At 37.0% G+C, this 21586-nt stretch overlaps 1 protein-coding gene across 1 annotated transcript in view; it reads left to right on the forward strand.

The window, feature by feature from the left end:
- ZDHHC17 (zinc finger DHHC-type palmitoyltransferase 17) overlaps positions 1-21586 on the forward strand; it is a 66755-nt gene that overhangs the window by 20151 nt on the left and 25018 nt on the right. The window contains exons 3-7 of the mRNA XM_015628099.1: positions 5093-5215; positions 8501-8578; positions 9908-10052; positions 15713-15777; positions 17411-17573. Of these exons, the coding sequence (XP_015483585.1) occupies positions 5093-5215; positions 8501-8578; positions 9908-10052; positions 15713-15777; positions 17411-17573 (574 nt within the window). The remainder of the gene's footprint in view (positions 1-5092; positions 5216-8500; positions 8579-9907; positions 10053-15712; positions 15778-17410; positions 17574-21586) is intronic.

Below are 21586 nucleotides of genomic sequence, written 5' to 3' on the forward strand. Positions count from 1 at the left end.
TGTTAAGTTTTATTCAGTGAGATCATTCAAAACGAAGTCGTGTACATTGTGAAATAGTGCAGCATAAAATATGAATTATGTTGAATCTTGCCAAGGAAAAAAATGTTGGATGCATGCTTTTTTCATTACTATTTCTCATCAGTCATAGGCTAACTGATTAAAAAAAAGGTATATATGGAATAATTAAAATTGGTAAGGGTTGGCCAAAGGAACAGTTATTTCTGGCTCTTCTCTACTACTCATAGGAGAGAGTAGGCAGGCTGTGACACAGGTGCACATCCAGTATTTCTGATTATTTGTGCCCATGGGATTGATTATAATGGTGAAAGTGAAATGTACCTGACTTACCTTCATGTGGAAGGATGAGGCTTTTTTAACGACATAAGTAATATGGCCACAACTGTCTAGACAATTTAGGGCTTTGAAGCAGTACTTAAGAGATGGATTTCTTTTGTCTTTCAACACTGCTTTTAATGGTCTATTAAGCAGCTCTCCAGTTAAACCTTTTCTGTTGAAAACAAAACTGTCTTACCATAACCACTAAAACCTTGAGAAAGTGTTAAAGGCTTTGTTAGTATTTACCACCATTATTCATGGGAATGAGATTTCCAAAGAGAAAAAAGATCGTTTTTCTGTTAATTGCATTTCCAGTTCAAGCAGCTTTGATCTGAGTTATAAAGATAGCAAGATGAGGGAGGGAGCTCCTGGTTTACCTACTCTTTGTTGGCATGGTGATGTGCTCACTGTAGAGAGATTCCTTCCTTTTATTGTGGCCAGATTTAATGTTAATCATACTGCAAAGCTGGCTGTGTCTATTTTCAAGAGTCTATGTGTTTGTAGACAAAAGAATAGAAAATGGATTACATACTTAAAATGCAGAAGGAAGTAGGGTACTGTTTTTCAAAGTATTAAGGTCAGAATATCTTTAACCTGCAATGACAAATAAAATGTTACAGGTCAGTTATGGAAATGGCTTAGAAACTGTGGTAGCAATATGAGCTTGCACAATGGTATTTTTGTCCTGGACTAATCCTGTTTCTTTCAGAACAAGACAAGCTCAATAATATGCTTTATTTATGTTCCATATTGATGCTTACAGCATCACCCTCTAGAATTCACTCAGATGCTGAATATGTGTTAGATTCATGTATTAATCTCCCATGAATATTTCAGTCTTAGTCTCCATTACTCTTGAAGGGCATAGAGCCCTTTATAACAACATTACAAGTGTGATTATGCTGAGTGTCTGAAATAGGTGACTTTGTCACTTTCTAACCTAACAGTGCATCATGAACCTTTTGAGAAGGCAAGGTGAAGTCAGCTGCAGCAAAGTTATGGAACAAGACTGTAGGTTGTATGTGAGAGAAGAATGCTGCACTTCAGGGACAAAGCTGAAGAGACCATAGTTGCAGCAGATTCAGTGTTTTGTTTAATTGTAGAGAGCCTGCTGTTTCCAGGAAGAGGAGCAAATTGTTGTAAATTCTTAACATTTTTGCCAGGCAGATTTTGTCTGTCAAGATCCTTAAGTCCTCTTCTGACAATAAATTGAAGATTCACGAAGTTGTACCTTGTGTGCACAATCTTTAGTAAACAGTTATGATTGAGTTCAAAATACCAGATGTAAATTGCTAGGAACACACAACCTGAGGGTGACTTAAATTAAAAAATTGCTGTCTACCTCATTCTCAGTATCACTTTTGGAAAAAACCTTGTTTTCCTGTAAAGGCTGTTCTGATGTATTGCAGAGTTCAATGTTCTGTTTTGTGGTCAAGTAGTACTACATACTGTGACTTGCAGATTGCCTTCTAGTGGGAAGAATGGGAAGTCTGTGATGCTAAGCCCAAAAGAAGGAATCCATTCCTACTATTCCTTCTTGTGTCTAAAGCCATGGCAGCTGTCTTTGCCCAGGGCCTCACTGCAGTGTACAGGTGAATTCTAGAGAGAGGTCTTGTTAACATCAGTGGAGCATAATTGGAGTGTTCTATGGGAACTGGCAACAGCATTGTGCCTCAACAGGCTGCAGGGTCACCTGTGACAGCTTTCCTTTGTTTTCATACCTCTTAAACCATGTTCTTTAAAAAGTAGCATCACTTCTTCTGTAAGACTGGAGTTTTGCTTTTAATTAAATAACCTGACAAATAACCTCTCCAACCTCTCTCCCACAAAAGCCCCTAAAGAATAATCACCCCTCTTCCCCTTTCCCTCAAGACTGTCATGGTGCTTCCTGGTTATACCTATCTTGGCAGCATAGTCTAACAGAAACTTGTGTAACAATCAAAGGTTTCTTTCAAGGAAATTCATTCTGTGTTGTGTAGTCAACTTGACGGGGCACTTGACAGTGCAGTTTGCTGTAGCTGGCCTGTAGTGATGTAGTGGTTTTACTGCTGGGCAGCTGAGCCCCACACTGCCACACAGCTGTTCTCTTGCTTCCCTCTGCTGGGATGGAGAAATTGACCAAAAGGGTAAAGATAAACAAAGTTTAAATGATAAAGCAAAAGCTGCACACACAAGTAAAGCAAAAAATGGAATTCACTCACTGCTTTCCATGGGCAGGCAGGTGTTCAGCCACGTCCATGTAATATTTACTTGGGAGGACAAACACCTTCACTCCAGATGGCCCTCCTTTGTCCCTCAGCTTTTATTGTTGAACACACAGCCGTGCAGTATTGGATATCTCTTTGGTCAGTTGGCATCAGCTGTCCCTGCTGTGTCCCCACCCAAGTTCTTGTGCACCCCCAGCCTGCTTGCTGATGGGGCAGCTTGAGGAGCAGCAAAGGTCTTGACCCTGTGTAAGCGCTGCTCAGCAATAGCTAAAATATTGGTGTGTTAACACTGTTTTGCTCACAAATACTAAACATAGCCTCATAGGAGCCACTCAGAAGAAGAGTAATTTAACCACACCCAAAACAAATGCATGTAAGGAAAATCCTAATCCATTGCACGAAAGTTTTACGTGGTTGCTTCTTGCATTTTATATGAAGTTAACATTATTGTATCCTTGTGTTCTTTGTATTTTTCCAATAACGCAGAATATTTTGTTTTAAAAATTTTTAGTTGTTGTTTTGTATTGCTTACTTAAGTAGGATTAGAGTCAGCCATACTTAGCCTTAGGTAGTACATTTTTTTAAGCTGGTGACTGTTAAACCTAATAGCAGAGCTTAGGTGAATATTAGTCACATTATGGTTTTAATTTGTAGTTTAAGTGAAGGCAGCAGGCCATCTCCAGCAGGAAGGAGTGTCATAACAGCTGACTGGAGTAGAACAGCTTGTCAACAAATAGTTGCATTGACATTCTATATGACTCACTTTTCAGGCTGCCTTCAGACACTGTAATATGGCAGTGTGATACTGTACTGTAGGAAGATCAGAATTTGCTGTCCTGGTTTTGGAAGTCCTTATTTCTTCCATCTCTCCTTTCTCTTGACTCCTTGTTCTTGCCTGACCTGCCTTTTCGAGTCGTAGCCTGTTTCAGTGGCCCTTCCAGCTGACATGAGAAGTCACTTAGCCCACTTAGAACTGTACCTGTTTTCCTAGCAGTTACATTTGTCTGAGTATGTGTCTCTTATCTAGCTGGTTGCCTATTTTTTAAGTCATTGTTACACAAACTTCTTCTTTACACCTGCCCCAACATATTAAAAAAAAAGCTTTGTTGTCAAAATTGTTCATAGCTGCTGCTTTTTTACTCAGTATGAAGGGACACATTTTAGCAGTGTGTTACCAGCTGGTATATACTGTATGCAATAGTCTCTGTTCTGATCTCTTGTAATGTTTGGAAAGACAGTATGACAACAATTTCCAGCATTTTTCTTAGTTTCCCATGCAGCTTTCCTAAGAAATTGAAAACAACATGGTCTACATGGGCTGTTATATCTAGTACTTTTTTAATAGTATCTGACTAATTTCTGTGCTTCAGATCTGATAGGCTTAGAAAGCATTCCTGAGTTCTGTTGGCTTGAGTCATTTGATCAGTCATTATGGGAGCGCCATCCAGATTGAGGTTCTATTCAAATACATGAAAGAAAAAGTAAGAATGGTAACTACCCTAGGAAGAAGGTCTCTGCATCAGTTATGCAAGCTGATCAAGTGGAACAGAAGAGCCTTTTCTAAGGTTGTCTCTTCAGAAGGTAGAACATAGAAGCAGCATGATGAAAACTTAACTAAGTCCCAGGTTTGAGAGGCTGTTAAAATTCTGTTTTAGCCAAAGTCAGATATCACAAGGCATTGACCTTGATTTCAAGGAATTCCCACATTCTCCTCCTGGAGACTTGAGAAATCCCTATGGGATGCACAGATTTTTTGAAATGTAATCTTTACTTGCTTTTCTGCATTGCATTTTTGACACTAAAAATAGGTGGTAAAACAGGGTAAACATCAAGGCAAAAAAATATTTAATTTTGGAGTTACTCCTCCATTAAATGCCTGAGTGATGTTTATGCTTCCTGATTTGTTTCAAGTTTCAAATACATGCAGAATATTTTTTCAAATAGCAGTACATCACATTTAATACTTCTCTGTAATAAAAGAAAAAAAAATCGTATTAATGTACAGAATTTCAAAGCGTCCTAGAAAAGAAAAGGGTACTAACTTGTATCAGAGAGATTACTGTTTGTTGTCTTGAGAAGACGAATGGGAAATACTTGAGCTGCAAGTATTTGTAATAGTCTTGATGCTCTTACCTTCTGAATTTTAGGAAGATACTGTCAAATCAGCTAAGTTTTATTTGGTCTTCAAGACCTGGAAAGGAAGGAGAACTGAAATGGGAGGAACAAATGTAGTGGAGTCCCTGGGAAGTGAACAGTTACTTAAATTTAGTATACTGTTGGTAGATATTTTAGATATTTTACCTTGCTCTGCAGTACAGTTTTCAGTGGACAAAATTTTTCTGTAATATCTTGACTTGATTAATGTAACTTTTTCCAGTGGAAGTTTCTTGTTGCAAGACATTTGTAATCATAGAGAAAAGGAAAATAAAGTTGCTTCTTAATTTCTCTTCTGTTGAAGATTTTGTATTGTCATGAAAAGTACGGTGTTTGCTGAATGCATTTTAATCTAAGGTAAGCATTTTGACAAATCTTATGTTTTTTTCTTCAAGATATGGAATATATGAACGATGTAGAGAGTTGGTGGAAGCTGGTTATGATGTTCGACAACCAGACAAAGAAAACGTAACGCTTCTCCACTGGGCTGCAATCAACAACAGGATAGATCTGGTGAAGTATGTATTTTACTTTAAGTTAAACAAAAATTAATTATGTCCTTAAAAATGTTGATTTCTTCTACTAAGATAACTGAAAGTCTTTAAATTTCATGTGTCTAATTTGTCCTTTTTTCCTTGACAGTATGTCAGTGCTCTTGTCTGTTAACGCATCTCTACCACTGAGACATGCAGCATTGCATTTTATTCCTGCTGTTTACTAGAGTGCATGTAACTACTGATGTGTCTAACTGTATCTAAAATTTCCTTCTCTTGATGCAGTTCTTGCACTTCAGATTTCTCTCTCTCTACCGGATCTCGAGTTTTTTGTTTATATCACTCACCTTATTGTGTGCTTGATCACTCTCTCTGTGCAAGGCACTAGTTAATTTTCTTTCCTCAGAACTAAATTATTTAGTATTTTTTCTTTTTGTTCGAGCCTATCACATCTTTCCCCAATGTTCTCAATTTCTCCATTATGTGCAGTGAATAATTTCATTGAATATGTTGGCTGTTAAGCTTGGTACTACAGAGATAAAGTTGTCTATTCTTGTGATACTAGATCACGGTGCTTAGTGGCAAACTACACTGTGTAAGGAAGTGGCAAAAAACTATGTAAGTTTTTTCCAGTGAACCAGCCTAGCAGCTTGTCTGTGAGGAGTGCGATCTTGGAATTAGACTTCTCTTATTTTCAGTATTTCTTCATCCCATCTATTGTGAGACTTGAGATTCAGTGTAGATAACTGTTAAACCTATTGATAAGGAAAACTACAGAACCTTTTCATATTTCTGTAGAATCAGGGATGAGTGTTTACAATAACATTCTGTTTTCATCATGACACTGATCTATTGGTATCTCTTCAACTGAGTTATGTAAAAATGCAAAACATGGCCTTACGTCTCTATAGTTCTTTCCTACATTTCCCCATGCCCTGTTCTGAGCTGTCTCCAGACAAGGATTTCTCTTCTACTTTTTCTTCTTCTAGTAACAGTGACTGCATGCCCTTGGCTTCATCAAGCACTGAATGCAAGCTGAGGTAGTTTTCAAATGCCTGCCAAAGACTTAGTGATCCTAATGTGGAGATCAGTGGAGGTATTTTCTTCTTAAGGCGACCTCTTATGAGATCTGCTTGCTTTGTATATAAGTAGTTTGCTTAAATAGGACTTGCATGCCTGGCATCTTCTAGTGGAAGCTTAGATGACTCACTGAGAGTGGGATTGCCCAGTTCTTTCTTTCTGCAGGGACCTTCTCACCTAGCACAAATTTCCTTCTGCAAGTTCTGCTTTAGACTAGGAGAATCAAGTTCTCAGTCTGGTTTTGCAGAAAAAATCTTACTGTTTTTGTATACTGGAACCAAAATGCAGTGATAAATCTCAACCAAGTCTAAAAACACCCTTAAGGAAACATAAAATGTTATTCAATGCACCATCTGGCAGGAGATTGTCGCCTTGTCTTATCCCAGTTGTCAAACTGCAAATTCTTCCTTCTAAATAAAACCTACTAACCAGTAAGCAGTTCTGCTGTCAGTAGAATCTGAATGTATTCTGCCTTTCTGCAAGGACCAGTATTTGAATGAAGACAATCTGTTTAGTGTTCACCTCCCTATGAGTGGCTGTCACATCAGAGAGATGAGTCCAAGCTTTGACTGTGAATTTCTCTGTGTTCTCTTCTTATCTAGACTAGATTTCCTTTGGAGCTCCTTTCCAAAGGGGAATAAATAGCTTCTTAGCTCTTCAGTTGGTAGCTGATACTTCACTGTAACAAAATAACTTTGTTTCTTGGCCATACAATGTGCTTTGTGTTTTCACCAAAGTGGGACCAAGACTTTAACAAAATCTTTGTTTTTTCTCATGAAGAAATAAAAAAAAACTTCTGCAGAAATATTTCAATGTTCTGTTCTTTTGGTGTTGGAGACCAGTGGAGACTGGCCTGCATCAATCAGAGCAGATCTTGTCTGTCTTTCACACTGTTTTTTTCACTTTTGCAAATCTGTTGAAGTACTCCATTGTGTCTGATGGCTGTAAAGCAACTATATAAAAACTTCTTTAGATGTGTTTAGTCTGACACGCATTTTTCCATTTCAGTTCATAAAGGTTCCTAAAAGGGCTGTTTTTGAAAAATCATTCTCTGAATCAATAAGCACTCTAGAAAATGAAGGTAGTTACTTAAGAGTAGCGTTTTTTTCAAGTTGTTCTGTTTGTTGCCCTTCTTCTTGCCATGTCTTGAAACACTTAGTAGAGTTTGAGATGCTGGAAATCCAGTGTTGAGGATTTGAAGGACAGCTCATGTGGGTGCGAGAGCAGTGTTCATATATACCTGACAGTATTTTCAAAGTGAAAAGTCTCTAGGCACAGGTACTTGAAATGTGCAAACACTTAAAAATCTATAGCTAGGTAGTACTTTCCAAAGGTTAGACAGTGGTGAATGAAAAACTAGAAGCCTTCTGGGAAGGCCTGTATTTAGAAACATTAATTTCTTTCTAAATTATGCATTTTCTTTCACAAAGGAAAAGTAATCTTGCCAGTTTAGTGTCCCAGATAAAACAGCAATGAAGACAGTTCACAGAAACATTATAAATGATTATGAATATGAGTTGTTGCTGTTAAAAATAGGTAACTTCTTTTGTTCTTACAGTTATCTCATCTTTTTTAAAATGTTCTTGAGGGAAAAATAATTTCTATCCCACCATTTAGAAATATTGTTTAAGTACTCAGATAATTTTTGTCATTTGATTAGTAACAATTGCAAAATACGTAAAAATCTCAGTCTTTCACTAAACATGTAATTTAACTGTGATCTCTGGGATCGATGACTTCAGCAGGGTTATTCCACTGATGATATAAGCTGCAATTCTAATGGTATATAATTTTACTATTTAGCCAAAATTCTCTAAAAATGATAGCCTTTTAGTATCATAATCTTGTACCAGTAATTCAGAATTCTATTTAATGCAACAGCCCCATAATATTTAAGAATAGTTTATTAAATACTTCTGTGCTAGCACAGTTTGTACTACTGTACATATAGCAATTATTCTGTTTTACCTTAGAATAAAATCAGGAAATAGCATAATGTTTGAAGCACAGTAGGAGGTATCTCAAGTCCCCCAACCCATGTCAGAAATGCACGAAAGTTGAAAGTATATGCATGACCTCTAAAAAGGATAAGGTTATATGAGTGCAAGAAAAGATTCTGATCTTCTGATCTCCAGCTGCCTATTTTGAATAACATCAAATGGGCTCATTTGTGTCCTTTCTATTTAACCAAAAAAAAAGCAATAATGTTTACTATTTCTGTTATTCCAGATACTATATATCAAAAGGTGCTATTGTTGATCAGCTTGGAGGAGATTTAAATTCTACACCACTTCACTGGGCTACACGGTAGGAAAAAAATCTTCTGAAATTTTTTTTCTCTGTTTCTTTGCTTAACATGGAGTACTGATAGTTTTATGAAATTTTTGTGTTTTATGGGAATACTTTGTACTAGAATTAATTCAGTCTTTGATAACTGGGCTCACTGTGAATGTAGTATGTTTGAGCTAAAGGAGCTTTCAGCATTTTTGATATAGATGAGGATGATTGCTACGATAGGAAAACAAGTTAACCATACTCTTACTTCTGAGATCTTATTTTTGTCAAGTCATCTGAAGTTCAGTGTCACTTTTGCAGATGGGTCGTGGGATGATTTTGTGTGACATTGTCCTTGCAGTGCTCTATTGCATATGTGGATTATTTTAAAGATGTACTTAAAATCAGGTTTCTTGTGAAGAAGATGGTCAGAGAATGATCAGTGGCTGGAAAAATTGAAGACAGCCTTCAAGCAGTAGCTGCTATTACAGACAACCACCTGGAAATAGGTGGGAAAGAAACAGTGTCCATATTAATATTTTTAACTGTAGATGGCAAAAGGAAACTTGGAATATTAGCTTTTAGAAGATTTAATGTATCAAAATGATCTGTTTGCTGAAGGTGAGGACTTGCTTGTTACCCTTTATTAAAGATTTTAGCTTCCATATTTCTTTTTGTTACAGAACACAGGTCTGTGATTCTTTGTTAATAGCACAAAATCTTGACTGAATTTCCTGGTGTTCATTCATAAGTAATCAGTTCTGGGAAGCATTGTCCAAAGCAGCTTCTGCAAAATTGAAAAGGTCTTTTGTTCATGTCGCAAACTGTGTACTGACACTTAGGCACTGTGTCTAAAAGAAGGCTATGCCTATGCTCATTATGCCAAAGAGATATATGAACTTTTAAGATAGTGTGGGGGGAATGCAGACCTTCAGTTTTCTTTTTTTTCTCCTATTTTTGTTTTACTACAGTTTTTAATCCCCACAAAAGTGTATCTAGCCAGTTTGACACCTCTTAAAATAGCAGGTTTCATATGTGATTTGTAACAAGTCATAGTAGACTAGATTTCTCAAATATAACTTGATTTTTTTGTTGACTGTCTTTTTTGCTATGCAGTACAGTTAAGCAAATTGCATGTGATGAGTGCACTATATGCATAGAATTTCTCATGTGAATGAGTTTGCTTACTCACTTGGAGACTCAGATTGTGGCAGTCGCTGTTTTTAAAGTACGAGTTAAAGTGTGGGAGTTCTGATAGTGTAATTAACTGCTAAACATACCTGTATTTCATCATGCAAATTTTAATAGTTTTCCTGCATATAGTTATTCAGTTGTTTGTGTTTTGTGTTTTGTTACATTTAGGCAGGGTCACTTATCCATGGTTGTACAGCTGATGAAGTATGGGGCAGATCCGTCGCTAATTGATGGAGAAGGATGTAGCTGTATTCATTTGGCTGCCCAGTTTGGACATACTTCGATTGTTGCTTACCTGATAGCAAAAGGACAGGTAAATTTTAAGTAATACCATATTTAAATAGATTCTACTAAAATTTAGAGTAGGAACACAATTGAAACTTAATCCTGTCATTAAGGAAATGCAAAATATTTGCTTGAATAAATAGAAAAGTAATTCCATGTCTTTTTTTGTAGACTGCAGTGTTGGTGTGCCACCTATTAAATTAATTCGTGCAACAGTTGTCTGAGTACTTTGGCTTTATTCACACCTGTTTAATGTAGTATGTGGAAATTCTAATTCTTTAATTCTAATGAATTTAATCTTTAAACGTAACTCTGACAATGGTAGCAAGTGTTGTAGAATTCTTCATAGAATCATCAGTTTTACATGGATAAAGAATCTAGTGACACATCAGTCAACAACTTCTAATTTATTGCTGTTCCTAGTTATTTCCATGTATAAATAGAAAACAAAACAACCCCAAACCTTCTTGCTAGCCCCTTGTATTACTGCTACATGTGTAAAGTATGTATATGTGTATTCATTACTGTTCCTGTTGTGTCCCATCTGTCATTCTTCCTGCTCAAAAACTTGATACTGTTTGCTACACACCCTGCACTGTAATTTGTAGATTTATTCACCCATAGATATGTGCCTGAAGCACAAATTTGATTTACTGTGTAAAGCATATAGAAGAGTCAAAGCCCTCCTCTTGTATGCCAGTCCTATTAATACTGTTCACACTTCTGTATTCTGCTTATTCTTTCAAATACCAAGTGAGATATGATCCAGTGAGTCATGTAGAATATGAAATCAGTGAGTTTGGTCTGTGTGAAACAAATACTAAATTTGCTGCAGAAAATTACTTATACCTGTGAAAAACCTCAAGCTATTGTTCCAGGCAGTATTCAGTTTATATGTTTGTTACTTTGTGTATGATAAAGAGTAAGCTAGGCAAAAACAGAGTGATCCTATTTTGTATAATTGCTGTTTTGTAAGAAATAATTGGAATGTGTATTTATGAGGAGCAAGTTTGGTATTTTCTTCTCAAATTAGGTATAATTGTATATGGGTTTTATGTTACTAGAAAAATCTTGCTAATATTATACAAGTGTGAACTTGTTTGAAGCACAGCGTTAATAAAGTCCTAATAGCCTTTAAATTACTGTGATTATGAAGTCTCCTTGTGTTTGTATTCCTGTTTCTATACAGATTTGTCCAGTTTATTTGAACATACAATGTTTCAATTCAAAGCTGTATGTCTTTACATACATAAAGACACAAAAATCACCTTAAAGTTTACCTGCTAGTTTGAATACAGCTCTTATTGATAGTTCTTAAAACACTGATTTTTATTAAATTCCTTAAATATTTTCAAGTGTTTTTGGTATTCTTTCTGTGATATAAATTTAAATTCATTTTAACAGTAATTTTTCACAGCATTTCAAAAAGTCCAACTTCTAAAATTATGTATTGATTTGTATGTTTAAAATCTAGCAAAATCAATAGCATTATAATAACAATCCCTAAAATGATAGTTCTCTAGCTATATAACATACAACTGCAGAAACGACATAATTTATCTAAAAGCTGTGCGAGATACATGATTCTGTTTTTTAATTTTCCTTTAATTAGTACTGAGGTTATTAATCTCTTCCCTTTATTTCTTCCCCTACTTTCTTTGTGGTGCTGAGATTTGGATTTGGAAACTTGAACTGCTTTTGCTTCTGTGGGCTTACCAAATATTCTGCTAATTATTTTCCTTTTGTCTGTACAGAGGCCAGGTTCCTTTCTAGCCAAAGAGCAGGTTCCTTCTTCTGAACCTAATTCTAGTACCTGTTTGGCAAATGGCAGCTAAATAAATGTCAAAATAAGGGACATTTATTTACTGCCTACAGCAGTGTAGGCTGCTGTCCTATTTTAGTTCGTATCCTGATGTCTTTGTGGACGAGTGTGGTCAAAGAAAAGCCAACATTCATAACTGAATAGAAGACTGACAGGTGGATTAAGTAATTGCTCCTAATTGCTATCTTATCCAGTTTTGAGACAGAACTGAAACCCACCTCCAGTGTTGCTGTTTCACTTTCTTCTGGGCTGCAGCAGCCAATGGTAAAATTTGTAATCTGAGGTGTGAGTCCAGCCTTCCAACTTCAGGAGTGTGGCAAAGGGGAAGAACTTTTGGCCAGATGCCCTCTGGCTTTGATTGGAAGTGAACCCACTTTCATGCCAGCAAGTACTACTCAATCACAGATAATGAGTGACTGTGATGTTGCTCATAGGGTAGTATCATGTAAGAAGTATTCTAGTTCTGAAGCTATAGTTTAACTATTTCATACTCATTGTTCAACTATCACTCTCATAGTTTAACTGGCACTTACTCATGAAGTACATTATTTTTTATTCTCAGAGTTGCAATTTTGTATGTTAACTACTGTCTCAAGCTGTGTAGGGTCACCTGCTGAGCTAGGGCCTAGAAGTAGGTGGCGTCTAGGTTGGGAGATGCCAGAGTGGTACCAGCAGCCCTGGTTAGTGGTGCTTTGATCCATGAGCAGTGGATACCAAATTACCACATAAATGCCAAACTACCACATGCTCCTAAGCATTGTCACCTCAGTTGCTGAGGTGAGGAATGCACTATATGCAGGAGAAAGGAGAGGCTCCTTCCCTCCACCAAGTTCAGGCCAGCATTAAGACACTGAATCAAGTGTTTGATTTCCTAGACCAACTTCAAACACATTGCTTAGAGAATTATAAGTCCAGTTGTGTTCTTATGACTGTCAAGACTGAATGTGTGTTTGATGGACTAGGTATTGAGAACAGAGCTTTTGTTTGAAGGAATGAGGTAGGTTTAGTTCTGTGTGTTATCTTCTTTGTTGGTCTGTGCTCTGTTCTGTGGTAATTTTACAAAATCTCTGCTTCTGTGGAAATGTTACAAAAACTCTGCTTCTAGTCAGTAACTAGCACATTTTTTCTAAATTAAGAAATACTGTCAGACTTACATCAGCCTTACTGATAAATCTTCTTTACTGTATGCTTTTAAAGCCTTTTTTCCTTTCTCTGGGAAGCAGTTCATGTGAAAGGGATCTTTTCCTTATGGAGAATAGGATTCTGAACAAGGATGTGATGGGTCTTTTCTGTGAAGGTCTGTGTTTTGTGAAATAAGCAGTAATGGTTCTAAAGAGGATCAAATTCCTGGTTTCTTTCTGTGTGATTTAATGTAATTCTGAGTGGGATCTCTTGATGCAGTATGTGCTTTTGGAAAGGCTATATTGTATCACAGTACCAGTTTGATGACTGCTTGTTAAATGTCCTGGTAAGCCTAATGCTGCTCCAATCTCTAGCTGCTCTTCAGAATCCTTTCTTGTCAAGGCTTGCTTTCAGAAAGTAGTTTTAAAAAGCAGAAGAGTTTCTGCAACTCCTTTTCATGCAGAAAACTTTCTTCCCAGTATTTTTCCCTCTGAAAGCTTTTTGTGCCATCTTATATTAGTATCGTAGGATTAAGTCTGGTTATCTTTGCATGTGCAAAGCCTTTTCTCTTTTGGAACCATAGTTGTTGTACTTTAAAAACAAGAGTAAATTTTGCCAGTTGCGATGTACAGAATTCACACTTAAACCACATGCAGAGGGCAGCAGTATGTGCAATTTTTGATCATTGCATCACTTATTGTTGGAATCTTTGGTTCTTGCAGTGCTTTTAGCATGTCCTAACAGCACAGGCACACCCCTCCATGAGCACTGATCTGTCACTGAGAATTTAACAAGAAAGTACCTGTTGGGACACAGCAGAATGGAAGAGGAGTCTCTTAATATGAACCACTTGCTGAAGGTTTACTTTTTTGCCTCAGCCCTCTCTTTGGTAAAACACAGGAACAGAGCTTCCTTTCTAAAATGTCTCACTTGATCTGTGGTTATAATAATGATCCGGAGAAATAACAAGGAATTTTTTATGAGAGGTTTGTTGGAGTGTGTCTGCTATCCACAGCTACATCTTTTTTTCATCTGTACAATAGTGTGCAGGTCAGTCTTAGCTGCTTTGTCTCTCATGAAAGTTCCTTGGAAAAGGTATCTGCTTCAGCCAGCAAAGTAGCTCAATATGAGTAGTAGCTGTAGCATGCCTAGTTATTTTATGTGCAGGGAATACTCTGGAGGTCATGGGTTTGGGTTTTCTCTTTTAGCTGAGTGTCACCTAGTGTGCAAAGTTTAGTTTAGATTAGTCGGGTGGAATCATTGAAGGAATTGTTCTACTTACATCCAAACTGTTCCTACTGTCACAAAGAGGTCCTTTTTTATATGAAATCTAAAGATGAAAGAGATAGATCATGTTGCAGGAATTTGGACAGTCCTCCAAGTATGTTGTTCACACAGTGTGAGCTGTGAGTCCGTTGTGCTTCTCAAGGGTGCATGAACTCGAGACTGGGCTGTGGTTCTAATTTCCTTCGTGATTTCAGCTACAGGGGTTTAAAGGCAATGCTAGCAGTTGTGTGGTCCTGGTAGGGACACAAGGATCTAACCTGTACAGGTACTGCAGGTAGACAGAGTTGGATCCTGATTTCAAACCATGTGACTCTTCTGAACAAACAGTACAAGCAAGTAAATCAAGTAACTGTTCTCCTCCTCTATCAATGGTGTTTTTTAAATTTATTTTTTTTAATTAAACAACAGGATAAAATTCAGAAATATAAAGTTATCTGCAGGCTAGAGGTGTTCTAAAAGCAATTATTTGGAAGAACTAAATTGGATTTTCTGGGAAACGACTGCTAGTAGGTCAGGCTAGTAGCAGCATGAGTAGGGATCCCAGGGTACTGGGCATTTTGTAGACTACTGGAGCAGAAATGGTTCTGGGGATGACAGAAAGCAACATCAGTCACTTTCTGGGTTTTTGTCAGGAATTTCTCTAGCAGGAGACTTCATTGAAACAATTCTCAATCTAGTTTTCCTAGTGAGAACTGGGGTAAGCAATGTAGGAAATGCTGCCATGGCTCTGTTGCCTCTAAGGGAAGCTCTTATCCTGCATTAAGTTCACTTGCACTGATTTTGTTAGCGCTGGTCTGTGAAATGCCTGAATGTGCTTGAGAGTCTAATCTGCCTCAAAGTATTTAGGAATTACCAGCTTCCCTAGTCAGGAGAGGAAAGAGATTGTAGATCAGTTTTATTTCTGAGGAGGTTGTTTTTATTAATGCCTTTTTTTCAACCTTAGAATTCTCTGGCACCCAGTAACTGAATATCCATAAATACCTTTGGAATGCAGTGAGCTAAGGAAAATTGCTTTGCATGTGGAAAAATAGGTGCAACTAGCATTTAGTAGGATGTAGGATTCAGACAGTGGTATTTATAGTAATTTAGCAAGTATCTTTTCAAATATTGGTGCATTATTATAATTTTCTTCTGCTTTTTAATGCAATAATACACTACCTATATATATATATATATATATCTTTAATGTTGAAGATTAATAGTAAATTAGAAATTACTGGTTGTACACAGCGTGACTGTTTCATGGTTTCCAAAATAGACTGGAGCAGTTATTTTTTGGCAATGGTGGTGCTAATGTTTGTTTTCAGTTTTTTAAATACTGTTTGAGTGCTAAAAGCTTGCCAGTTTTTCTTCCAATTCAGATGATTAGTCTTAGAACACTGTTTCTCATTGCAAATGTTGCATCTGCTGGAATTTGAGTATGCTTATCTCACCAACTTTTTTTTTCTTTTTTTTAGGATGTAGATATGATGGATCAAAATGGAATGACACCTTTAATGTGGGCAGCATACAGAACACATAGGTAATACATGCAGTTTTGACTTTACCTTAGTGTTAACCAAGTGGCACATAGTAGTGGCTGATTTGGGGGATTTTTTTGGAAGTTTCTTTTTCTGTTCTTTCCACAGTTGCCATTTTATCTTTTTTCATTTATGGTTATTATGAATTCATCGCACTTGGTAGCTCAGTCCCACACAGCCACTTCCTCACTCCTGCTAGGTGACATGAGGAGGAGAATTAGGAGGGTAAAAATGAGAAAACTTACGTTTTGCAATAAAGATAGTTGAACAGATAAAGCAAACCAAGGAATTAATTTGTTACTTCCTATCAGGAGGTAGAAGTTCAGCCATTTCCAGGTCAGCAGGGCTCCCCCACCTGTTACAGTTGGCAAGGCAGGTGTTGTAACTCTGAATGTCCTCTGCTTCCTACTTCTCTTCCCCAGCTTTTATTGCTGAGCACACTGCCATGCAATGTTGGATATCTCTTTGGTCAGCTGGGTTCGGCTGTCCCAGCTGTGTCCTTGCATGTTTGCACTATATTAGGAATGGCAAGAAGTACAACATTACCCTCTTAGCTGCACTGTCCAAGACAGCAAAGTTTATTACTCTTGATCTTATTTTTATAGACAGGTTCAAGAAAATCAGAGAGGTAAAACTCTCATTGGTCATTAAAGCAACACGTCACCATCATTGGTTAAGTGGAACACCACCCCTTGACTGTTTCCTAAACGCCATTTGCAAAGATTGTTGTCCTTTACCAAGGACTGTTTTGATTCTTTCATATGCTTTCTCAGGCCAGAGTGAGAAGCCTGTGTGACTTAGGTTCACACAGGCTCTGTTCCCTGCTTGCTTTCAGCATCCATACTTGTGCACCCCCAATCTGCTCACTGGTGGGGCAGCATGAGGAACAGCAGAGGCCTTGATCCTGTGGAAGCAGTGTAAGCAATAGCTACACCATTGTGTCATCAATACTGCTTTGGTCACAAATCCAAAACACAGCACCACAGGAACTACTGTGGAGAAGATGAACTCGATCTCAGCCAAAGCCAGTACAGTGACTTTTTCAACAGAGAAGGTACTATGAAGTACTCACTAATCCTTCCTGTGATGGTGATTGGAAGAAATTGATGAAAAATAACACTTCTCCAAAGAACAACTGTTTGAATTAGATTCCTGTTTGGAAGGGCCTATCTCCATCTGTTGTTGGGAGAAACACAAACTAGCTCTTACCAATATCTGCCATTATCAACATTCTCATCCTACTTTATTTCCACCTTCTGAGTTGTGAAGTGGAAACTTAACATGTTTTGAACGAGCATTTTTATAGTATATAATTACTGTAAATCTTGTAGTAGTGTTAGATTTCGGTAAACACAAAACCAGAGTTGTAGAACAAAATAATCTTGATACCCCAGAATGAGCTGTCTTAGAGAGATCCTTGAAAGTAAACAGAATGGTGGTTGGTTTTGGTGGGAAGAGATTTTGAGTCATTCATAATTGGCAGCAAAAAATGTCACTTTATTATTGGTGTACACAAATAGCACTTTTCCAGGTAGTGTACCTGATCAACAATCTTCATAGAAATTGAATGCATCAGCAGTAAGTTAGTATGTATTTGAGTTCATCTGTAGATCTAACAAGAATTTTCTTTTCTAGTGTGGATCCAACGCGATTACTACTTACATTTAATGTTTCGGTTAATCTGGGAGACAAATACCACAAAAACACAGCATTGCACTGGGCTGTGCTAGCAGGAAATACTACAGTTATTAGTCTTCTCTTAGAAGCTGGAGCTAATGTTGATGCTCAAAATATTAAGGTAAACGTTTGGTCTGTTTTAATTGTAAGTGGTTTGAGGCAGAAATAACAGAGCCTATGATAAATCTCAAGAATAGGTTATTTTTGTAGGTATTGTGGGATCGTGAAGATGGAGCAAAAGCAAAGATGCTAATGTGTCTTTTGGCTTTTTTTCCTATCGGTGATACATAACCACCAGATTTGCACCATAAAAGATATAGAAGTAAATAATGTAACAATGATTATTTGTGTAAATGTAGGGGGAGTGGGGTGTGCAGTTAGACTGCATGTGTGAAGATTGGTGTATTTTGTTGCAAAACTGGAAACCTGACTGAATGTTTTCTAGTGAAGGGGTAACTTTGTCGGAGTGAGATGTGAGACATCTCTGTCCTCTTCCAGAGAGCTGACAAATGTTCTAGTTGTTTTCCCAGTGCCAGAAAGCAAATTGGAGGCCTCAAATACCAGTAGGAACAAAATAAGCAAATGGGCTCATTTTTTTGCATGTGAATTTAACTTGACTGATTACCAGAATTTCTTAACAATGAATCTAGATTCTGTACTAACAGCCTATCTCCAGCATATGCTAGAGCAGTGAAACAGCTCTTAGAATTTCTGCCATAGAATTGGAGCTTCTCCAGACTTGGAAGGTGTGCCTTTGGAATGTGGTTTTGTCTTATTACTTACAGATACTCTGTATATCAAATTAGATGCATTTTGCTACCCAAGCTGTTTCATCTCTGGTGTCAGAGAAGAAATCACTTTTAGAAAAAGAATTCTCTAGTCAGTTTCTCTTCAAATATTTGTATTTTTCACTTGAAGAGTGTTACAAGCAGAGTGGTTATGCTTGGAAATACAGCTGTAACTTAATTTACTTGTCCTTTCACCATTTTTCCTACTGATTAAGATGGCCGGGGCCTATTTTGCTTGGCCTTGAGTGATAGAAATATATCTATATCTATCTATCTATATCTATATCTATATATATCTATATATATATCTATCTATCTCGGTGTGTGTGTGTATATATATATATATATACACATACATCCACCCATATATATATATCCATATATATATGAAGTATACATCAGTTTTCTTTTTAAGAGAGTAGCCAAATTTTGCTGGCAGCTTTCTAGATTTTGCATCAACTTCAGAATATCAGAAATGTTCATAATCAGGAATGAAAACTCATTAGAAGAAATCACCTTTCGACATGTTTAAAACAAATCAGCTACCTCTTGCATGCTCTGAGGTGAATATATATTAATTATTCCTGGTCTGTAAGGTCAGTTGTGTGCAGGAATTATGCTTCTAGTCTCACTTCTTGTGTTGAGAAGCTATCTCCTATGCCAACTGTGGTAAAAAATGAAGGTATTTTCATGGAAAAAAAAATCAGTATGTCATACCTTGCTTGTCTTGACAGACTGATTAGTGTGACAAGAGTTCTGAAGTCATCACCTTACCTACATTTCTGGACTCTTATGAAATCCATAACAAAAATTTGTGTTTGGCTATATGAAAAAGTATCTGCTAGCCTGAAGTAGTTCATGGTCTTGCCTTCTTTATTGACAGACAGCAGCAGTCAGTAGAAAAATAGGTTTTTGAACCTGCTGGATCATGATATCTTTCCAGTCATGCCAGAAGACATGTGTCTGGTTTCACTGACCATTGCCTGTCTTCTACAGTGCAGTTAGGTTTCTTGCATGCCTTCCCAGGTTTTTAGGATCTTCAGTGGATCAAAATCATTTGAGCAGTAGCAGATTTGCCATCCAGCCAGTGACTTTATAATGGATGCTGATTTAAGTTGTAGTAAGTATATAGGAAATAAAAATTAGGTTGATTCTTTAAGGCAAATAAGAACTCTCAAACAGTTTGGTACCCCTCCTTTGACTGTTCAGCAAAAAAGGGGTTTTTTTGAGCCAGAGACTAATTAAGTGTTTCCTTAGAAATAAAAGGAGTTGTGAAAGGCTTCCTTCTGATGTAGTCAGTTCCAGATTTCTGCAGCACTATCTAGTGAAGTCCTTTTCTCAGATAATCCATGGAATTGATCAAGAATGGTGGTATGACAGCTGAGATTAAAGAAATACATTGGCTGAAAGCTGTTCATATTCTTCAAATGATGAAGTGACTGAAATATTAGATGTGAGCTTTGAGTTTGTTATCAGTTCTAGTCAGTCTGTATTAGAAAGGCATGTGCTGCTGGCTGCCTAGGCTTGGAACAAATTGGGACCAGTCATTTCAGTAAGGTGTTCTTTACTTTGTATGAAAGTTTGTGAAATATTTGAACAATAGCACTCCTATTCTAGAGCAAAGCCTGATGCAAGCAGTGAGTTAGTCATGTTTTGCTATTTACCCTCTTTTTATTATGCTGTACAAGAAATGAATATTTTCCTTTCGGTAGTAAGATACTACTTTTTTGTTTTTGAGAACTAGATCAATGTTAGAGTTGGAAGCTGCTTTTCAGTAATCATAGTAGAGTGGGTTTTTTTGTTTGGTTGATCTTTTTTCTTAAGGAAATTATCTTGCCATACCAGTGGACAGATGAGGATAGGATTTCCCAGGGAGCTGGGTTATCAGTGGGAATTTGGGGAAAAAGTGTAAATATTATTTAAGTATGAGCAGAAACTCCTTTTTTTTAGTAGCAAGATATAGAGACCTCAAAGAGCTCTTACGGTCTTAGAAAGATTTTTTTTTTCCCCTTTTTCTGCAAGTGAATCATTTATTGAACTTTAAATGTAGTTTCTTGATTATGCAGTGTATCGTAGGCTTATCCATGGAAGACTACATGTACAGCTTCCTATCCTAATGACTCTTCAGATTATTTTTTCTATCTAAATATTTTAAATATATATTACTGAAGTCTTAATGCTTGCTGGCAGTCTTAAGTATGTTACTAGATTAAGTTCCCCAATACATTTTTTTAAAATTTTTAGGCAAGTTAGCCATCCACTACTCCTGTTAAGACAAGGAAGATATTAAAATGGCCAGATGATGAGAAGTGTAGTCAAAGACTTCTTTAAAGCTCCCTCAATTTTTTTATCTAGGCAGTTCCTAGGTGTCTCATGGCCCTCTAGTGGAAGGGATGCTCAGCTGGACCCCAAGACAACTTCAGGATTTACTTGGGAGATCAACTCCCAGAGGGGATTGCTTGTTCACAGGTAATCTTTACAGTCGTGATATATAAGGTGATACTAAAACAACAGCATCTCTGGAGTTTCCCAGATGTTAGAAATACAAGGTGCTATCAAACTTGTGATGAATCAGGCACCAATAGTTTGATTTCAGGCATTTCTGTTGAGAATGGAGTTAATTTAATCTGTTTTTGTTTTAAACATCTGGCTAAATAACTTTGAAGCCAAGTTAAATCAGAGAGTTATTCTTTTTTAACTGATTTTGCTAGTTAAACTTCTTGCACAGAAGGTATGAATGGTGCTGTTAAGTAGCAAAAAACTTCACCTCATAATTTATATTCTGTGCTATTTATTCTCCTAAAGATTTGGAGCAAGATTTCAAAGGCAGAGATGACAGTTAAGTACTCAGTTCCCATTGTCTTTCTGTGGGATATAGGTAGTTAACTGTAGTTTTAAATCTTTGAAATCGCTTCTGTCTACAGTAATTATTGCCCTTTCTGGGTAGTTTCAGTTTCTAGTACCTCTCTCACTTTTTTTTTAGGAGGGGGCCGAGCGATGGAGGATTCAGCCATTTTTCAAGCCTCCATGAATGGTTTGTTTAGGAGGGGAGTTAACTCCAGTAGAAGAGAGGAAGAGTCAAATGCAAAACTGAAGCTGGAGGTACCTGCAGTTGGTTGTCTCTTGCCTCCTCTATAATTTTAGACTGAGTCAATAACTTTTTCATTAGCTCTCTTCCTAAGTGTTTAAAAAGCAGTAAAATCAGTTTGGTAGGCACTTTTGGTCCCTGTATCTTTCTCTCTGTGTTTCTCTTTTGCTTCATCTGTTAGTCCTTTCGGAAATTACAGAAACAAAAACATGAGCCATTGCTGGCTTAGCACCCAAAATACATGAAACACAAGCTCAG

The sequence above is a fragment of the Parus major genome, chromosome 1A, assembly GCF_001522545.3.
Source record: "Parus major isolate Abel chromosome 1A, Parus_major1.1, whole genome shotgun sequence".
In the NCBI taxonomy this organism is placed as follows: domain Eukaryota; kingdom Metazoa; phylum Chordata; class Aves; order Passeriformes; family Paridae; genus Parus; species Parus major.